This window comes from Telopea speciosissima, chromosome 6 (assembly GCF_018873765.1).
Source record: "Telopea speciosissima isolate NSW1024214 ecotype Mountain lineage chromosome 6, Tspe_v1, whole genome shotgun sequence".
NCBI classification, from domain to species: Eukaryota; Viridiplantae; Streptophyta; class Magnoliopsida; order Proteales; family Proteaceae; genus Telopea; species Telopea speciosissima.
Genome location: NC_057921.1, coordinates 26,807,419 through 26,827,336, shown reverse-complemented (window position 1 = coordinate 26,827,336; position 19,918 = coordinate 26,807,419). Strand labels below are relative to the sequence as shown.

Here is a 19,918-nt window from a genome sequence, read left to right as displayed (position 1 = left end):
GCATTAATGTGTTAGTCTGACAGCCTGACAGATGATTTGTAGTTCCAGTTTTTTGTATACGAGGTCAAATTGGTCAATTACACCGTTTAAGTTGTTTAGTGACGTCATATAACGTAATGGCGGGAAAGGGTAAAACAGGGTTTTACATCATCTTCCCTTAGTTTTTCATTATTCACGTTCACTTCCCTTAGTTTTCATTATTCACCTTGACGCACGTACCCGACATCTCCTTTCTTCTCCATTTTTACCGATTGTTCTACTCTGCCATCTTGTTTGTAGGCGCAGACCATCGGGCATCTGATTTTCTGTCCATATTTTCGTCGTTATACCCCTGCATCTTAGATTCATGAGCACTGGCATTTCCTTTGCCATCCATTTTGACATTCTTCACCACTGACAAGGTTCTCAATCAACACATTTCAGAGGTTAGTATGGTGTACCCTTGCTCCTTGCTAGTTTGGCATATTAATGAACTTCATTCCGTCAGTTCATTTTGAGCTTTATTTCTGCAGTTGATTTTCTTCTTCCCATTTGTAGACGTTCATACCAGAACCCATCATTTTTTTTGCTAAAGATCAGCAATGTATATTAATGATAAAATAAAGTTACCCAAATCACAAAATAAGAACACCCACAAATTAAGAACACCCTGTATTGAGATTGAGGGCCACACCCCAACATTGGTTAGAATCTGTAATATGGGCGTTTCAGAGCTTCCCATACAGTCGAATGGGCTATAAAATTCGGGACCGAGACCCAAATTCGTGACTCTTTACGGATTGCTGCCTTCTTGGCTAACGCATCAGCTATTGTATTGATTTCTCGGTAGCAATGTGTTATACACCATTGAATGGAATCAAGATAAGCTGCAGTCGCCCACCACTGTTGCATATAGTCCCAAGGCAACTTGGCTGAAAGAATAGACAAGACCACTAATGTCGAATCACATTCCACCCATAGATAGCCAATCTGAAGATCCTTCGCTACCTTAATCCCCTCAAAGAATGCTGCTAATTCCACATTAAAGTTTGTCCCCACTCCTTGGTAGGTCGCGAAACTTCTGATTACAGTGCCGAGATGATCCCGAAAGGTTCCCCTAGCTCCTGAAGACCCTGGATTTCGTAGGGATGATCCATCTATATTTAGTTTGATCCAACCCGGTGGAGGATGCCGCCACCATACCTCCATGATTGAATTTCCCTGTGGTATAGAGATCACAACATGGAATCTTCTTGCCAATACCAGGTCTTGTACTAATTTGACTTGTACCCCTTTGATGCGAGAGCAATCCAAAATCTCTCTTAGACAGTGCTTCACCACATGCATCGGCGTGCCTCTGAGATTGTCATACCTTCTTCTATTGCGTTCATACCAGAGCTGCTGACAAACCACAATTAGAAGCACCCCCAATATAGTTGTTAAGCGTACCGACTTGCTTTTCCTCCTCCACCAAGAGAAGAGCAGCTCCATGGATGGAAAGGCAGGGCAAAATTCATTGAAGTATGATAGCGGCTCAGTCCAGACCTGCCTCGTTCAATTATTCAATGAAGAGGTGTGTACATGACTCACCAGACCTCATCGTTGAAATGGCTTAAAACTCAGTTCATTTTGAGCTTTATTCCGGCAGTTGATTTTCTTCTTTCCAATTTTAGACGTTTATAGTAGAACTCATCCTTTTTTTTTGTTCAATAAAGTTGTTGAAATGGCTTAAAATTCAATTTAGCTTATATAAGTTACAACTTCAATCTGTTCTGTATACTGTACTGATTCATTTGAGTTGATTGAATGTCAAAATACTGATACATAGAAGTGCATAGTAATCATTGTTTGCAGGGGGTTTGAAATGGAAGGCAATGGTTTATCTGAAGTCGAATTATCCATAGTGCTTCCGGTCTTAGAAAATAATGTTTTGGACCCTCATGTGGCAATAATGGAAAGGGGAAACAGTTCAAGAGATCAACATGCTACTGGAGAGACAGTTGTACGCGGCAAGAAAAGGATGGGGATTGACAGTTCATCCGAAGAAGATGAAAAGGATATGGATGATTGGTCTATCAGTTCTGGAGAGCAAGGGTCTGATTTTATGGATAGTGATGGGAGCGATGATAGCAGTGCATCTTCTGGGTGTAATGTTGATGTTGGTGGTGTTGAGGTATTGAGGAGTAAGGATCCCCAAGAAATGAAGTTGAATGAAGATGACAATAGCAATGTTACAAGTTCAATCCCGGTATTGGAACCATGTCTTGGCATGGAATTTGAATCCGAGGATGATGCATATAACTTTTATAATGGTTATGGAAAAGAGATGAGATTTTTAGTTCGGAAATTCAGGGTGGAGCGGTCAAGAGTGGGTAATCGTGTACTTGCTAGATCATATGTGTGTTCACAACAAGGTGAGAAATGGTGTAAAGATAAGAGGAGAAAGGGAATGGATTACAAACCTCGTGCAACAAAAAAATGCAACTGTGGTGCAGTAATGAGGATCAAGTTCAGGAATAGGAAGTGGGTGGTTGATCTTTTGGAAAAAGAACACAACCACCCACATGTGGATCCTAGCCAATCTTTTAGACTTCGGTCACACTAGAAAATGACAGATGCTACAATGCAACTAATTAGCAAACTGCATAAATGTGGGATTAAACAGAGCGACATCATTTCAATTGAATCGGAGTTTGCTGGTGGCGAGCAGAATGGTAGTGTCAGCGAGGAGCGTTGCCGGAATATTTTTAGAACGAAGCATAGGAAAACCTTAGGTGTAGATTGTCAGTTAGTGGTGAACTATTTGAAGAGCAAAGGAATTTCAGATGCAAAGTTTTTTTATGCAATTAGTATGGACGCGGAGCAGCGATTGACAGGGCTTTTTTGGGTGGATGGTCGTTCAAGGGAACAGTATAAAAATTTTGGAGATGTGATTGTGTTTGACACAACCTACAAGAAAAATAAATACAAGTTTCCATTTGCTCCATTTACGGGTGTTAATCATCACATGCAATGCACACTCTTCGGTTGTGGGTTAATAGCCAATGAAACTAAGGAATCATTCATATGGCTGTTTCAGTCGTGGCTTAAAGCAATGGACAATGTCCAACCAAAGTCTATATTGACCGACGAGGACCCGGCTATGATGAGAGCAATTAGACATGTTTTCCCATCTTTTGTACATCGTCTCTGTGGTTGGCATTTGGAGAAGCATAGGACCAGTCACATGGGGCCCTTATACAAGAAATACCCCGAACTGAAGAACGCATATTATAATTGCATACATGATTTGAAAACAATTACAGAGTTTGAGCAAAAATGGGACGGAATGATTGAGAGATTCAATTTGCAAGACCATAAATGGTAGAGGAGACAATTCAAACGAAGGAAGCATTGGGTTCCATGTTACTTTCCTGACATATTTTTTGCTGGTATGAGCACAACCCAGAGAGGTGAGTCAATGAACAAGTACTTCAAAGGCTTCTTCATTCCATCTACTCCAATTTGTGAATTTATTACACAATATGATGAGGCTATTAAGAAAAGAAGAGAAAAGGAAGCGAACGCAGACATCAAATGCATGACTTCCTTACCATGTTTGCATACGGTTCATACTCAAAAGTATCTACCTCAGCAGACTGACCCTTGTCATTATTGCTTCCTACTTGAACTGAATGCTGTTGTTCAGGGGCCGTTGTCGAGTCTGAAGAGTTGGTCAATGACTCTGAAATCCTGCTCTCGCGATCGGGAGATGAATCTTCGGATATGGTGTGGTTTTACGCTCTACCCTTCCTTTTTGCCATACTCAGTCGTCAGAAACAAAGGAGACGGTCGAACGATGTATTTGCAATCAGTGGGGGGAGATGGAGATTTGAATGAGACCTAAGTTGCTTCAGTAGGGTAAAATTAAACATTAAAAAATAAAGGAAATTTATTTTTATATTTTTTCTAAACAAATAAAGGGATTTAAAACACAAAAAATAAACAACAATATCCTATCCGGTGTTGTGGACGGGTAAACAACCCGTATAATATTCAACACCAGCAACAACCAAAAGAACTGTACCTACTTAATTCCAAAACGTTGACACAAATGCCCCTATATGAGCTCACTTAAACATCATTGTTTACATTGAATGAAATATTCCCTTAATTCATTTAGCATAAAACAATACATTGCAATATTCCCTTAATTGATTATATGGTCATACACGGTCACATTCCCTTTTTACACCTTAGTTTGAAACCTTATATGCATTGTCCTTGTATAACACATTGATTATTTGGTAAGAATTAAATTGAGTAAGATTCATTGAAACAATGAAACACATACTTATCAGATTTAAAACACGTGACAGTATCAAGAGGAGAGTATGACACTCCCAAACTGAATTTTTTTTTTTTTCGTTAAAAGGAATTTTATTGATACGAACAGTCTTTACAAATAGTAGCATCTCCAGCACACAGTTGCAAAAGCCACTGAGAGGTACATGGCAGTACAATCGGAGACTGAACCGATAAGGCCGCCCTGGCCAAGGAATCCGCCACATAATTGGAGGCTCTTGGAACAAAACAAAAAGTACATGATTCAAATTTTTTGCAGATAGCAAAATATCATGGCAAATACTACGAATTTCCTTCTCCAGCTATGAATCTGCAGTTAGTTGGTGGATCAATGTTTTACAATTCAATTCCAGTGTGACATGGGTAGCTCCAATTGTTACCGCATGTAATAGTCCAGATTGAATATAAATTGCTTCACCAATTCGAGCTGATTCACAACGGATGCAAGAAGAATAGTCTGACATTGGAGAGCCAGACTCATTTCTAAGGATAAAGCCTATGCCACCCCGTTTTGTTTTATTATTACAAGCAACATCGTAGTTGATTGTAATGAAATTCGGGGAAGGAGGATTCCATTTGGATGTAGGGTATGTTTGAAAAGTTGAGGAGCCATCCTTTGCTTTTGGGTGAGTTTGTCTAGTAGCATATAATGATTCCTAATTTTTTTTTTCAAAAATAATATAGTATTCAACATGATAGGCAGAACACTTGAAAATTCCAACTGTATAGGTGATTGGACCAAAAAAATTTAAAAAGAAGGCCTGTAAAAAGTGTTAGATCATTTACCACGACCATACTTGTTGTTCTGCGCTTCCCAAATCATAGAACCAGAGTCAATTTGATAGTAATCATGATACACTTGAATAAAGAGATGTGTCAATATACGAAATATGCACTCTTCGTCTGCATCCTCCCATGCAATCCTCTCCGCCTCAAGTCCAACATCATCACTTTCGTTCGGTTTAGGTACTATGAAAGGAAACAGTACCCCAGCTTGATACAAAGCGAACAGCATCATAAGTTTTCAACATTCGAAATTTTAACCGTTGAAGGGCTCAATTTTTTCAAACAAAGATTCAATCCTCCTTTCCTCCGGCGATAGAGGAAGAGGAGTGAAATCACTAATGGAGGGGTCAGGTGGATGTGCCCCATAGGTGGGAATGTCAGGCATGTCTTACACCTATTTCAACACCCTAACCTTGTTAGAAAATAGGACCCATTGTAGGCAATCAGTATAAGACATCACAGAATATGCTTGTAAATAAATAGTACTAAGCATCTGTTAAGTGCTGGAGAGAAAATTATTTTTGTTTTAGAAGGTAATGAGACTTTCTCAATGTGCAAATTAGTCTGAAGTACTAAAGTATTATTCAATAAAGTGAGATTCATGCATATAAGAAAAAAAGATAAATGTGTTAATGGTGTCTTTGGTGTCCTTCACCATTGGTTGTAAATCTTATGAGGTTTGATTTGGGAAATAAGATCTTGAATTAGTCAAACATATAAATTGAAAATAGGGGAGTATAGGCTCGATATGTACAACTTTACAACTTTAGAACCAGAATGCAAATGGAGCTGAAATTCCAGATGAGTGGAGATGCTAACGGGTCCCAAGTGTGGCTGAAATCTAAAATTAGGCCCACAACCCTATGCATGAGCGATGGACCGAGAGCGGTTCTGAAGCTTAATATTTTCTGTTTAAACAGAAAATTTTCTCTACAGTCCAAATATAGTTAAAGATCTACCAAACAATTACTTTATTTTCGAATTTCTTCTATAAATGGTTGGGGTCGACTAATCCAGAGGTTATCTACATTCAAATACATCCACAAATCTTTAATCCTACAAAAATAAAAATAAAAAATTGGTAGAGACCAACTAAGCGTAGAAGAGTTAACAACCCCCTAATTGTGTTGATATTGGGACAAAAGGACGAGTTCAAGAATATTGGATAAAATTGAAAAGAGATTGAAAAAGATTCATTCATATACCGGTCAGATTAAGGTTCTGTTGACTGGAGAATATAATAATTTTATGGGGAAACCTAATTTAAGTAAATAGTACATGTTAGTTAAAGGCCTGAAAATTTGGGTTGAATAATCCTGAAGTTTTCAAAGTAACACAATAGTGTATCCTTTTGAGTGTGTTAATTAGATCAACCATGAAGGGGAAAACTTGTATGTACAGGCTTTTCAATCAACTTGCTGAATGAACCCACTACCCATTTAATAGTAAGTGCGTTGGTGGTGGTGTTATCCTACATTTGGGATTGGAGTTAGCAACGACAGCAAGAGGAGCACAATCCAAATTGTGAACATATTACAGACAAACACCAGTAAACAGGATAGTCTACAAGGAGAAAAGGATGACTAAAAATATCAAATATCCTCCAAATAGAAGGAAGTAGAGAACAAAAACAGATATACAAAGAATAAAAACATCTTTCAGTGTGCAATAACTCCAATAAAAAAATGGCCAACAGAGAAAACAGTCCAAACCGAAAAACGACCGTAAGCAATATTAGGAACTTGGGTCTCATCCTCAAGAGCTAGCCGTTAAGAAGAGGGTGCCCAAGTACCTATTAACCCACCCACATCCCCTTTCATATCCGATGTGGGACTATTTTTTCAGCTTTATGCGTGGATATCCCAACAAGCAACACTTCATCGAAACTCTAAACTATTCTGAAATTAATTAAAACTACGGGTCCCTACATCCATTACATGTACGATAATTAATTATTAACATCCAAAATGAACGTAGTGGTGAACAAAAATATTCTTCTTCAATCAAACAGAGAAGACCAGAAATACATTAACTAAATGAAATTCTATTGATTAGAAGAGTCAAGAAGAAGAAGGAGGAGATGAACCTCTACGTTTTCCTCTTATACACTACAAGGAGGAGATGTACCTTATAAACGTTTTCCTCTTATACACGCCATGAAATGCAGAGAATGATGCTTCTTCGAGCCTTCACTTTGTCAAAGTCAGAGAAAAATAAGAAATGGAGAAGATGAGCTCTCTATGTAATATCATTTTATTGTCTACATGCATTGGCCAAAGCAGAATCCGAAACGGTTTAGGGAGGAATGAAATGAACTTAGTTTTGTGGTTGGTATATGAAAAGGATTAGTATTTTTGGGGGGGGGGGGGGAAATGTTTCATACACGGTCGTCTGTAAACCGTGTATGTCATCAGAGGGTGGAAGTTTTAAGACATTAATTAATGGGTAGGGAGTTTAAATATTATAAGGGTTAAGAATGACCAATGAACGAACAGTCCGTACACTGGCATATTATAAGTACATGTGTTTTTTTTTTTTTTGGTAGAAAGGTAGACTCATTTCTAATTTTTTTAATCAAAATAAAAAAATAGTAGTATAGTAGTATAGTATAGTATAGTATAGTATAGTATAGTATAGTATGATAGTATGATAGTATGATATGATATGATAGTATGATATGATACGATAGTATGATAGTATGATAGTATGATAGTATAATATGATATGATATGATAGTATGATGTAATATAATAATAATAATAATAAAATAATTAATAATAGTAATAAAATCAAATAATATGATAGTATAGTATTTATAGTATTTATAACATATTTTACTTAGTATCGTATAATATAGTATAGTATATTATATAGTATCAAGTATGATACTATATAATACATAGATGGAATAGATAGAATAAATAGATAGAGTTATAGATAGATACATAGATTACAATCAAAGCCAACAAGCTATTGTAACGAAGTTAATGAGGGTTGTTGGGGTTGAGTTGTTCACTTTGTTTAACAAAAAAAACAAAATAAAGTTGTTCACTTTACTTTGTTGGGTTTTTTATATGTTGGGAACTGGAATCTTAACATCAAAAGATCTCCAAAGATCATCTACAGAATCCACAACTTTCTTCACGTAATCCCAAATCCCAATTGAGTTCTGTGTCCAAATAAATGATCAAATCCCAATCTCCTCTTCATTGAGCCCAATGCAACATTTCCTTTCCATTAGTAAAGTTGTATGAGTAAAAGCACGTGTTAGCTTTTTTTTCATATATAAATCATCGAAATAAACATTATAGTAATCTAATTTTTCTTTTATTTCTTTACAAAATAATTTCATTATACAGTGACAAAGGTTTTTTTTTTCATATATAAATCATCGAAATAAATATTACCGTATACTATTTGTTCTTTATATTTCTTTACAAAAAATGTAGAGAGGTTGATCCTGCCTTAGCCGCTACAGCAAGAACAAATAGTTCCTTATCAAACAGTACCAGCATCATCATTTGGAAGATCGAATTGAACTTTGCACCATTTGTTCTCTGCGACAAATAACAACGCAGAGTCGCCGTTTATTCTACTAGTCCCAATAAAATAAGTATTAAAGCAATGACAGTTATGAAGCATGTATGGTGATATGACATATCGAAACTATTAATGTGAAGTTTTGAACATGACCGATATGTAATGAATTTCTGTCTATTCGACTCTTCTAATAACCAAAAAACAAGTGTTCAATTTCCCTTTCTATCTTTGGTCAACAAATCGAAATCTAAACTGACAAAGATAAAGCATTCGTGGCCAATGATGTGGTCAAAAATGCACCTTTGTCGCATGTGTAAATTTTATAGGATTTGCAAACACATTTACAAGGTTAACGAAGATAACATGGTAGGGTTGTAATGTAATGTGTGGACGATCAAAGTACGATGTGATCAGAACCACTATCCAGTACAATCAATTAAAAATCAATCCTAACAGTCGACCGATCTATGATGGTTGGTTGATGATCAAAAGTGATAAGTCGATCTACTATGGCCATCCAGTCAACCGATCAATGGTGACTACTCTAATAAACCTACCTATATATGGGTTATATGAAGGTGGACATATTCAGTATGCAACTTACAACATCAATATCTTCCCCTCTTATATGAGTAGACATGATTGTGCTTGGGTCTGTGGGGTCTTACATCATGTTTGTATATATACACAGTTGATTACTAACTGTGTCTATACGTGTAACGTAGTCAAGTTTAATGAGCATGTGCTTATGAATTACTAAATTCGAGGGTGAATGAGTCATTTCCTCCTTTACTTCGAAAGCTAACCCCAGTCACCCTCTTCCTCTTCTTCTTCTTCCCGATTTTGAACCCTAAACCTCTAGACATTTCATTCTACAATCTCTATTCATCTCTCACGTCAAAGTATCAGTAAATTTTGAGATCAATATTCATCTTAACGTAGTTGTTCTGATCCCGACGACGTCAAAAAGAAGAGGAGGGAAGCCTAATCCTTATATTTTGACTTAAACGATGGAAAATGTTGATGTGAAAGAGTATTGTAAGAAGTGTAATTCTAGTTCCTTGTAGGAAGGGGTGAACACTAATTAATTTAGGGATTCAATGAAGGGTAAATCAATTTTACAATCAATTTTTTATTTTGTGGATCGAACAAAGTGCCCAACCTTATATGCACTCAATTGTATTTTTAAGTGCAAGATAATGTACAAAATAAAATAAAATAAAAGAGAAACAATAGGGATAGAAAGAGAGGAAGAGAGAGATAAATTTGGGAAAGAGTTTTGCTTTACACACGAAGCAAATTATATTATTTTTTTGTTGGGTACAAACTCAACATTAATTTTAATTTTTCAAATATCGTTTCTATTTCACCTTTTCACAAATAAATACACGTAAAATTATTGGTTATCACAACTACCCACTTCCCACCCCTAAAACTTCTCCTACATTTTCTCTCCAGCTCATCCGATTGCTAATAACTAATTACACACTTACTACTAATTAACTACTTAATATTAATTCTACCAAAAAAAAAATTTCTTAATATTAATTAAATATTAACTAAGATATACGTAATAGTATCGTACCACCAAAATCAAATTTGTATAACAAGCTTGATGAAGAGGATAGTAAATTCCAAAACTTAGTTATTGTACAGCAGGAGACAGATTAAACAATGTAAATTGCAAAACAGTTTTAAAAAACCTTATGAAAACATGTTCCCAAACTTAAACAACCGGTATCAGCATTCAGAATGAGTAGTAGATTTGTCAGGAGGTCTTTCATGACTTGGCCTCAGTATCTGCACAGGCATTAGACGAAGGCTGACCAAGGTTGTGGGCTTTGTAAGGCCTACCTGGGCCACGATGCTTTGGTTGGCCCGCTGCTGCAAGTCCAAATAGCGTTTCAATTTTTGCTGAATGAGTACCACCATCACCTATTGTAGGGTTGGGTTAAAAGTGGGTACTCATATCAGTACCACCATCACCTTTTGTAGGGTTGGGTTGAGAGTGGGTACTTGTAAGATTTGATACTTGTCGGTTGAACTTCTCATGGGCATCCAGAAACTGTAAAATCAGTATTCGTCTAAGAAAATTCATTGCACCCCAGAATTTATATTAGGAACAAAAAAGACTGATCACAGACGTATATGAAAGTTATGGATAAACATACAATGTCAAGTTTTGAATGAGCAGCAACAAGTTTGGCCTCTAATTCAATATTTTTTGCTTGTACCTGGATTCCAACAATACTATATCATTCATAAATCCTCTAATTATCAGCTTAATAAAATATTATCATTGGGGGTGCATGTACAGGACTACAACAATTAATGGATTGCACAATACAATATGATACATACCTTATTCACAATGCCCCATGCTGTTTCCAACTGTAAGGCTAATTCCTGATTTTTCTGGAGCAATGCCTGAGATTGAAAGAAGGGAATTTCGAATTAATACTGAATAAACCCTTATCATATTCAAAATCAAATGTCATTATGTTAAAATTACCTTCTGATAGGAATCAATGTATAGTTCCAGGTATCGGTTTTTGTTCCCTTGTCCTCACAAAACATACAATATTCGTAAACATAAAACATCACATATTAATTGAGATGAAAAACATCTACCTTGATAATCATTGGAATAGTGTTTCCTTACATGATATTCATACATCTCTTTTCCCTTCAAACTGGAACACTTTCTTTTATCCAATACAGGACCCTGTTGTTTTTCATTCTGCTGATGCTCGGGTTCTTCTTCACTTAAGTTAATGGTTGCAATGACAACATCTCTACCTTCACCCGCCTTTCTACCATATGATGGAGACTGAATACACCCCGATCGTCTGACCTTAATATTAGAACTACCGGATGTTCTTCCTTTTGATCTTCGACTTTTACTTCTGTCATTCATTTTTACCAAAACCCTTAAAATAACAATTAATAAAAAAAATTTAAAAAAAATTTAAAAAAAATTAGGAGGTAAACACACTTATATTTACAAATGGTGCACCCATGTTGTGAATCATGTTGGAAGCCGAAATATGTGTATGGTTCACAAGTAGAAGAGGAGAGGATGTTCCTTAATAAACTGAAAATAGACTGGAGAAGACAGAACCGTAACGCATGACAATTGGACTGCATACAACCCCAAATCTTATTCCAAATAACCCATTTTTCCAAACAATAAACATAGGGTTTCATTTTGTACTCTATTGTTCAGCTTCCCAATTACATTTGATGTACATATTACTGACGACATTTGTTTGTATTTCTATTGAATATACAGAAAACAACCAACATTATCCTCTATGGCTAAAGAACGGAATTTGGGGAAGCAGAACCACAAAAATACCAGGACTGGGATAACAAAAAAAAAGAGAACTGAAAATGGAATAAAGTAGCATACCTTGGAATGGGCCTTAATGATGCGTAGTGTAGAAAGAGCTCAAACAATCAGAGGAGACACAGACGACCAAAACTCTAAGCAATGGCTTAAGTTTAGGGTTTCTTGTCCACCAACTTACAACGGAGAGTAGTCGTTTAGTCTGATTTGCCCAATAAAATAAGGGTATAGTTTGTTTTTTCTTTTTTTATTTGGTAATTAATAAAAAAATATGGAAGTGACATTGGCGGCCAACTTTTTACCCAAATATTAATGGGCTGGCAAGTATTGAAAATGAGCGATATGCAATGAATTTATGTCTTTTCAACCCTTCCAATAACGCAAGAAAGAAGGTTAAAATTTTTCAATTTTTATTTTGGGTCAACAGTAATGTTTTCATCAACTCGACAATTTAGGGTCAAATTAATTGAATCACAATTACAAAGATTATAACTATGGATCGTGCCTATTGATGTTCTCAAAGATGAATCTTAATTAACACTCTAAATTTTTTTGGATTTGAACAAAATTTGCATGGTTTATGAAATTAACACTCAGCATTATATTATAGGAACATTAACGGTACTTGTATGATGTGATTTGTAGCATTAACCCATTTTTTTTTTTTTTTATCAATTAACCCTACCAGTCAACCGATCAGGTTACTTGGGTGATGATCATAAGTCATAAGTCGATCTATTATTTGTACCAGTCAACCGATCACCAAAACCCTATCTAATAAACCCACGTATATAGGTTGATATGAAGGTGGGCTTATTCATTGTGGAACATCTAAGTTCAATCTTACACTCTTACATGAGTCAAAGTACATATAGCACTGTATGGGTCTGTTTCTCCATATACTCACAACTAGGGATGTAAACGGATCGATTTTCGGCTCGGATAGTGCTATATCCGCATCCGATTACGTTTTCGATGAATTCGGATACAGCTAAACGGATACGAACACGCATACGGATCGGAGATTGATTCCGTTTACATGTAAATATAGCTTGTCGGATTGGTATAGCCTATCCGTATCCACATCAATTTAACTTTCGGATGGATTCAGATAGTTCTAAACAGAAATCGAACCGAATTTGGGCTATTCATTTACACCACTACTCACAAATGTTGCACTATTAAATATTGTATATATACATTAGCATTAGTACTTGTTGTATGGCTCAATAGGGTACGCTTTATTTTGAATATGATGTCTATATATGTATTTATTGAATGTGTATGGCTGTCAGGGAACTTACGGTCAATTTTGTATATGTGTTGTATATATTTAATTAGTAAGTGTGTATATGTGTTAGTGGTGTAACAGTTACTTTGAGTTATGTGTATACAACATGTAATAGTTGTCACTCGAATATAAATTATTGATTATGTTCATTGTCTACTAGTGTGAACATATGATATTGGTTAGTAAACTTATGTATGTGTCTCAATGTGTACAAGGGGTCTAATGATATTTTTTATGTCTATAAGATATATGGAATTAGTAGTTGTGGTTTGGGTATGAAAGGTCCCAAAAGCTAATTTGGGTTTCCCTATATCAATTATATATGTATATAATTCATAAGCGTGTGTCACTGCAACCATTCGAACGGGGTTTTGTTTTTTTTTGTTTTCGTACATAACCTTAGGGGGTGCACATCACTGATTAAATATGAATTATATATATGTAATTGTCTATGTGTCAACGGGATCTGTCAAAAATTTGTTTTCTATGAAATCTTAAAATTTTTCCCTCCCTAAAGTTTTTGTATGAAATCCTTTTAGTTATGAACTCATTCTCTTGATATAAATAAGTTAAAACTACCTATAATATCAATGTCCTAAATTAGAAGAAATTTCTTAATATTTGAAACAATAATCTTATAAAAATCAACCCATCAACGATGACAAGTCGACCGATTAATGTAATAAAGTCAACTGCAAATTTGGAACATTCGACCGATACAGTTAAAGACTGTAAATGGCTTAGGTAACACTATATACATATATCATTACAAGTCGATCGGTTATTGTTACCCTAAACTAAAAATTTAGTAAGAACCAGGAGATCAAGTTGAACAGTAAAGTTCGTTATTGCTTATGAGTCCCAAATCTCTAAAATGACGGTCAACTTCCGTAAATACCACCAAGTTTAGTTCTCACAACTTGCTATTTTTAATTGGTAGGACCTATGATGGGAGGTAGGAGTGTACCAGGTGATAAACCTTATACTTTATTTATGTATGGTAAACCTTTTGTTAACACAACCTATAATACCCTGCACAACCATTATTCAAGCAATATTCACAAGATAGGCTAAATCTTATTGATCTAAAATGTAATTTGTATTGACAAAATTACAGCAAAGGTCAATATCACTGGATTCTAATCCAATGATTCACAGGTTGGTTGCGTGGAATACACACTACCTACAATAACAAGTACAATACTTTTTATATCCTACCGTCTCATACATCAAACCCTAATTCCTATTACCCTCCATACAGAAGGGTAATCATGCACTGTTGCTCATGGATCCATTAGACACATACATTACATGATGGGTTACTAAGACTAGATCCATCCATCATAGCCGTCTTGGTTCTAAGTTATAAAAGCATAGTGAAGAACTTTAGGGACTTTCAATTCATAAAAAATACAAACTTTAGGGACTCATATTTGATTTACCATCACGAGATTCGAAGAAGCTCTAACACTGATGTTTCAAAAATACCACCAACATCACTTCTGACAACTGTCCCATTATGAAAAAAGGGAAAACGTTTCATAGACGGCTGTATGTATGTGAGAGGGTGCAAGTTTCAAGGCATTATTATTGTGAGTATTGGGGTTTTTGACATTTCGAATTCTTTGTGAGAGGGGAGTGGGGACACGACCATCTAAAGTCTGAACCGTCATTTGAATGCACCCGTTTTCCTTTCAAAGTCATTTACATAGTTGGACGGTGGTGACTTGGTTGAATCAGAGAAGGGTGAAGATGGAGTCCCACACCAAGAATGAATCCGGTGAACAGTATCATCTCGGAGTGGGAATCACAACCCCCGTAGTGGGTTTCACGGGGATGACCTCTGGTACATAATCAGCAGGTATCGCAAAAAAGCGCTCGCCCAATTCTCCTGACTTGGGTGCTATGTCTCCATGGCCGTCTTCGCCTCCCGGCTTCGGTTGCCGATCGACCACTGTCACCGTTGACAGTAACCTTATAGGCAACATGTCTGCGTTGGATAATCAGGTTGAGGAGATGAAGATGATGGTTGTCCAATTGGAACATGAGCAGGGGTCTATTATCAAAAAGACTGGGGTGTTGCAGTCAAAGATGGGGGAGTTCTAGGAGCTGTTAGATGAGATGAAGGTGGTTTACGATCAGCGTTAGAGAATGCACATGACGAGAGGAAACATGCTGATCGTTGTGAGAAGGAGATGGAAGAGATGAAGAGGCGTTGGAAGAAGGCATCTGCCACAGTCAATGATGCCGTTTGCCAAGCCTTCAATATACCCAATCATCGACGAACTTCCCCATAGTTCTGACGTTGTTGTTTCGGTCATGAATTGATATCCTTTCTTAGTTTTTTCTTATTTTTGGTCAAGATGTTCTTTTTGTTGTCTCATTTTTTGTTTTCATCCCATTGCTGTGGCATTATGATGGATGTTCTTTTCAGCAGATTGTCTTGAATGAAAATTAACAACTTTACGTATCTCCTTTCTTGTTTTCTTCTTGGGTGTCTTTATGAAGGCAAGTACGAGGAGGAGTTGGTCAAATTTTTGTTTTTTTTTTTTTTTGGTTTAACAAAAGAATAATAGTGCAGTTGGTAATGGTAGATAATGGTGCGTAAAGGGCCATTGTTACCAGGAGGACTAAGGTAACGAAATAATTCGACCGATTGTCTTATTCCGACTTCGACACATATACACGCAGATGGATCATGTTAATAAGACGCCCCATTTCGTAAACCGGTAAACTTATTAACACTTAACATTGGAAGTATCAGTCTCATTATTGGACAGATCGGTCATCTTATCAAGTAGCTTCTTTAAAACTGAACTCCTGCTATCGGGTGCCTCCTAACATTGGTTCTGATTTTTTTTTTTAAGGGAATAAGAAATCCATTAAATATGTAATAACATTGAACATGTTTTTAAGTAAGAATAGCCTCATAGTTTCATTAATTTAAGCAAGATTAGTCTATGATGTTGCATGTAGCACATTCCTAAGCAGAACAATTTCCCGATCCCATTTACAAGCTTCACAATTTGGAGGTTCTTCATCTTCAATTGATAACCACCCAGAAGAATTAATCAATCCATTTCTCTTATTGCAGACTAAACTGTGTGGGATAATGGGTTCAGCTGGTTTTGGGACAGAAACAGTACTAGTCCACATGTGCTTGAGTATCTCCTTCAATCGATTACGACATTTTTTAATCTTTGCTGATGATGATGGTGAACATCCTTGCTCTACTTTTTGTAGAATTTCTAAAGCTTGATCTTTTAGTGGGTAATTAGTGCACAAGAGGATTAATCCGAGCATGTATGCAGCTACTTCATGTCCAAGATTAGTTGCTTTCTTCAGTAACTCAATCCCTGACTCTTGTTCTATTCTACTAAAATATTCCACCATTCCATGCTTGAACAGCGCTTCTGGGTTATCGTTCTCCTCGCACTATCTTATGAAGGAATGATACCCAGATGAAACCCGCCATGGAATTGCCGGTAGCTTTTCTAATGACACCCTTCGAAGCACTTCTGTGTCAACCCCAGCCCTGTAGAATTGTTTACAACTCTATTTCAGGTTGAAGAGGTCAGTCACTATAGAAGATCCAACTCGAGCACACACCTCTATTAGTAGCTCCTTTGGCCGAGTTCCAATGGATGGAAGCAGTTGTTTCTTAGCTCTTTTCATCATCTTTGAATGACCCACTATAAGATAGAGAGTAGTAGCAACAGCAGGAAGGAGGGTTTGGAAGTCTTCCTCGTGCTTGTTCATACTTTGGTTCGGGTTGGGTGGGGTATTTATAACCAACGTAATTAAGTTTCTTGTGAGAGACCCTCTCACATACACGGTTTACAGAGCCGTGTATGAAAACTTTCACCTCATGCACAATCGTGCAAACAGTTTATGTGAGGGATGAGACTTCTCTACTTTCGCCGCTGGTAGTACTTCCGTGCGCCCCACATACAAGGTGGGTGGAATGTACCACCTTACCCCTGCCCGAGAGCCTTGCCCTACTGGGGGTAAGGTGGTACTTTCCACCCTCCTTGTGTGTGTGGGCGCACGGAAGTACCGGGCAGGCGGAAGTAGAGGAGTCGGATGGGGATTTATGACTTTTTCAATTCTTTGTGAGAGACCCTCTTACATACACAGTTTACACAGCCGTGTATGATATTGGAATAATGAAAATTCATTCAAAACCCTAACTCCGATAGAAGACATCTAATACCCATACACATAGGGATGTAAGCGGATCGGATTCGGCTAGGATAGTGGTATATCCGCATCCGCATCCAATTCACTTTCGCACGGATTCGGATAGTGGTTATTGTGAATGTAAGTTGTGATTTGTATTCCTAAATTGAATAGTTACAAGAGATGATATTTATAGTTACAATGAGACCCATTGGGTTAGGATTCTATGAAGGATTTACATGTGATAAGGATGGTAGTAACTATATCTCACATGCGATAATAATAGAATGATTCTATAATCACATGTGTTGGTTAAAGGTAAGAGGTTGAGAGTGTTAAGGAAACCGAGGATACCCAATATAGCGCATATATTGGTCAATAGTGGTAAACGACATTTTACAAAAAAAAATAAAATAATAGTGCTATACGGATACGGACACGGATACGGATCAGATATTTTATCCGTTTACATGTAAATATAGCTTCTCGGATAGCTATGGACTATCCGTGTCCACATCCGGTTAGCGATCGGACGGATTCGGATAGTGATACACGGATACGCAAACGGATTTTGGCTATTCATTTACACCTCTACATACACAAATATGAATCGTAGCACCAACCATACTCAAACATAATTACTAAATAATGCTAATAAAAAATTGGGGGAAGTTTTCATATACGGCCGTGTAAGCATGCACGGTCGTGTCCCCTCTCACAGAGAATTGGAAATGGCATAAGCCTCCATGCATTACTTAATGCCTTGAAACTCCCACCCTCTCACATGTAAGCCGTGTAGGGTATGAAAACTTTTCCCTAAACAATTAATGAAAAACCGTAATACCCAAATATGACCCGTAATACAAATTTCCATTTTCCCTTTTGCTTTTTTCCTTTACACAGTTCCCTTAAAGTGAGGAGGAAACCTTGCGGTCCATACTTGGGATGGTTCAGAGTTGTGAATTTTCCAAGGGCTACACAACTGTGCAGTTGTATCACAGCATAGCACGATGAAGAGTACTAAAGGCACTACAATCTATTCACCTAAAAAAAACATACACTACAACCTACTCTCATTGATTTGATTGACACTTATGACTTGATGGCCTTCTCTATCTTCTCCAAGTGCACATTAAATGCCTACATACATCTACAATCCTACATAATCATTGCGCTTTGGAGAGGAAAACCCTAAATGAAAATATCTTCTCCAAGTGCACATTAAATGCCTACATACATAATCATTGTGCTTTGGAGAGGAAAACCCTAAATGAAAATATCGGATGTTGCATGGTAAGTGGCTTTTGGGATAAGGACTCCCTAATAACTTAAAAATAGGAAGGGTGAAAATGGCCATGACATTATTGCAAAACAAATGTATGGGCATGTTTAGAGGCCATATTTAACTCTCTTCTCAAACTCAAACGCTGACGCAGACAAATAGAGATAGATGTAGAGAGAGAATTTGAGAGGTAGAGGATGTCGACATAAACTCCCAAAAATTTGTAATCATGCCAAATAGTACAGAACCAAAGTAGGATTGAAGTAGGTTGTCCACACAATCAAGATTGATGGTAGTATCAGGAAGGTTCAAATTTAAAGAAACTTGACTCTAAAGAAAGAGATCTTTAAAAAAATTAAGAAACAAAATTAAAAAGGAGAAGATTAATGATTCACTATGACTTTGTGTGAGACCTTGAAAGAAAGAGAAACATAATTTTGCCAGGAAAGTAAGTGTAGTTGGCGGGAAAAAGAAGCAAGATAGCTAAGGTAATCTCAGAGAAAGACACCCAATTACTTGAAAACTTTGAAAATTTTGACAAGGAAACAAAGAACTTTACCCGCCAAATTTTTCCTTATAAAAGCAAATGTTATCAGCCTATCAGTATCACTTCACTCTACTCCATCCAATAACTCTTCCTTCAGACCAGCCATGAAGATTCCTACTACTGTTCCTAGTCACCAAAAGAATGGAACGCTCAACCATAGCAGGAGGAGGACAATACCCCCTCTTTAACTGAGAAGTGCGCAAAATAGGTGGCGCAACCAGCTTGCTATTGTCCATGCTATACGGATTCCTCCCCAACACCAAAGGCCGGGTTCAAGTGCTTTGAACCCAATAATCATACCGGATGATCTGGCTGTGGTCGAATACATTGACATCTCCTCCAGTTCTGATAAGGAGGATGAAGTTCCTACTCTGAAAAGAGAAGCGGGAACCCATAATCTGCCTTTTTTCCTAAAAAGAGAGGAGGTAGAAGCGACTGCGGTTAGGGATGAAGTGAAACTGAAAGACAAAGCTGATTGCGCCACTGCTGCTGTACAAGATGGGGCTGGATCGAGTACACCGGCAAGGGGAAACTCGGTACGTCCAATGTACTCTGTACATCCTCATCTTGTACTTAATCTCCCACCTTCATATTTTAGGTCGATGTTGCTGAGCCATCGTT

The 19,918-nt window shown here is 37.0% G+C and overlaps 2 protein-coding genes across 2 annotated transcripts; one reads left to right on the top strand and one right to left on the bottom strand.

Annotated features, from left to right (window-relative positions):
• Window positions 1-2,587: 2,587 nt before the first annotated feature.
• On the top strand, window positions 2,588-3,346 carry LOC122665567 (protein FAR1-RELATED SEQUENCE 5-like). Its single transcript, XM_043861722.1, has one exon. It carries the CDS (start codon window positions 2,588-2,590, stop codon window positions 3,344-3,346), a length of 759 nt encoding a protein of 252 aa, XP_043717657.1.
• A 12,901-nt stretch (window positions 3,347-16,247) lies between these two features.
• LOC122665566 lies at window positions 16,248-16,682 on the bottom strand. The gene has a single exon (XM_043861721.1). The coding sequence runs from the start codon at window positions 16,680-16,682 to the stop codon at window positions 16,248-16,250; it is 435 nt and encodes a 144-aa protein (XP_043717656.1).
• Between the last annotated feature and the right edge of the window lie 3,236 nt (window positions 16,683-19,918).

Excerpts from the sequence above, each read along its gene's own strand:
- LOC122665566 (XM_043861721.1), bottom strand. The coding sequence starts at position 16,682 with ATGGTGGAATATTTTAGTAGAATAGAACAAGAGTCAGGGATTGAGTTA.
- LOC122665567 (XM_043861722.1), top strand. The coding sequence starts at position 2,588 with ATGACAGATGCTACAATGCAACTAATTAGCAAACTGCATAAATGTGGG.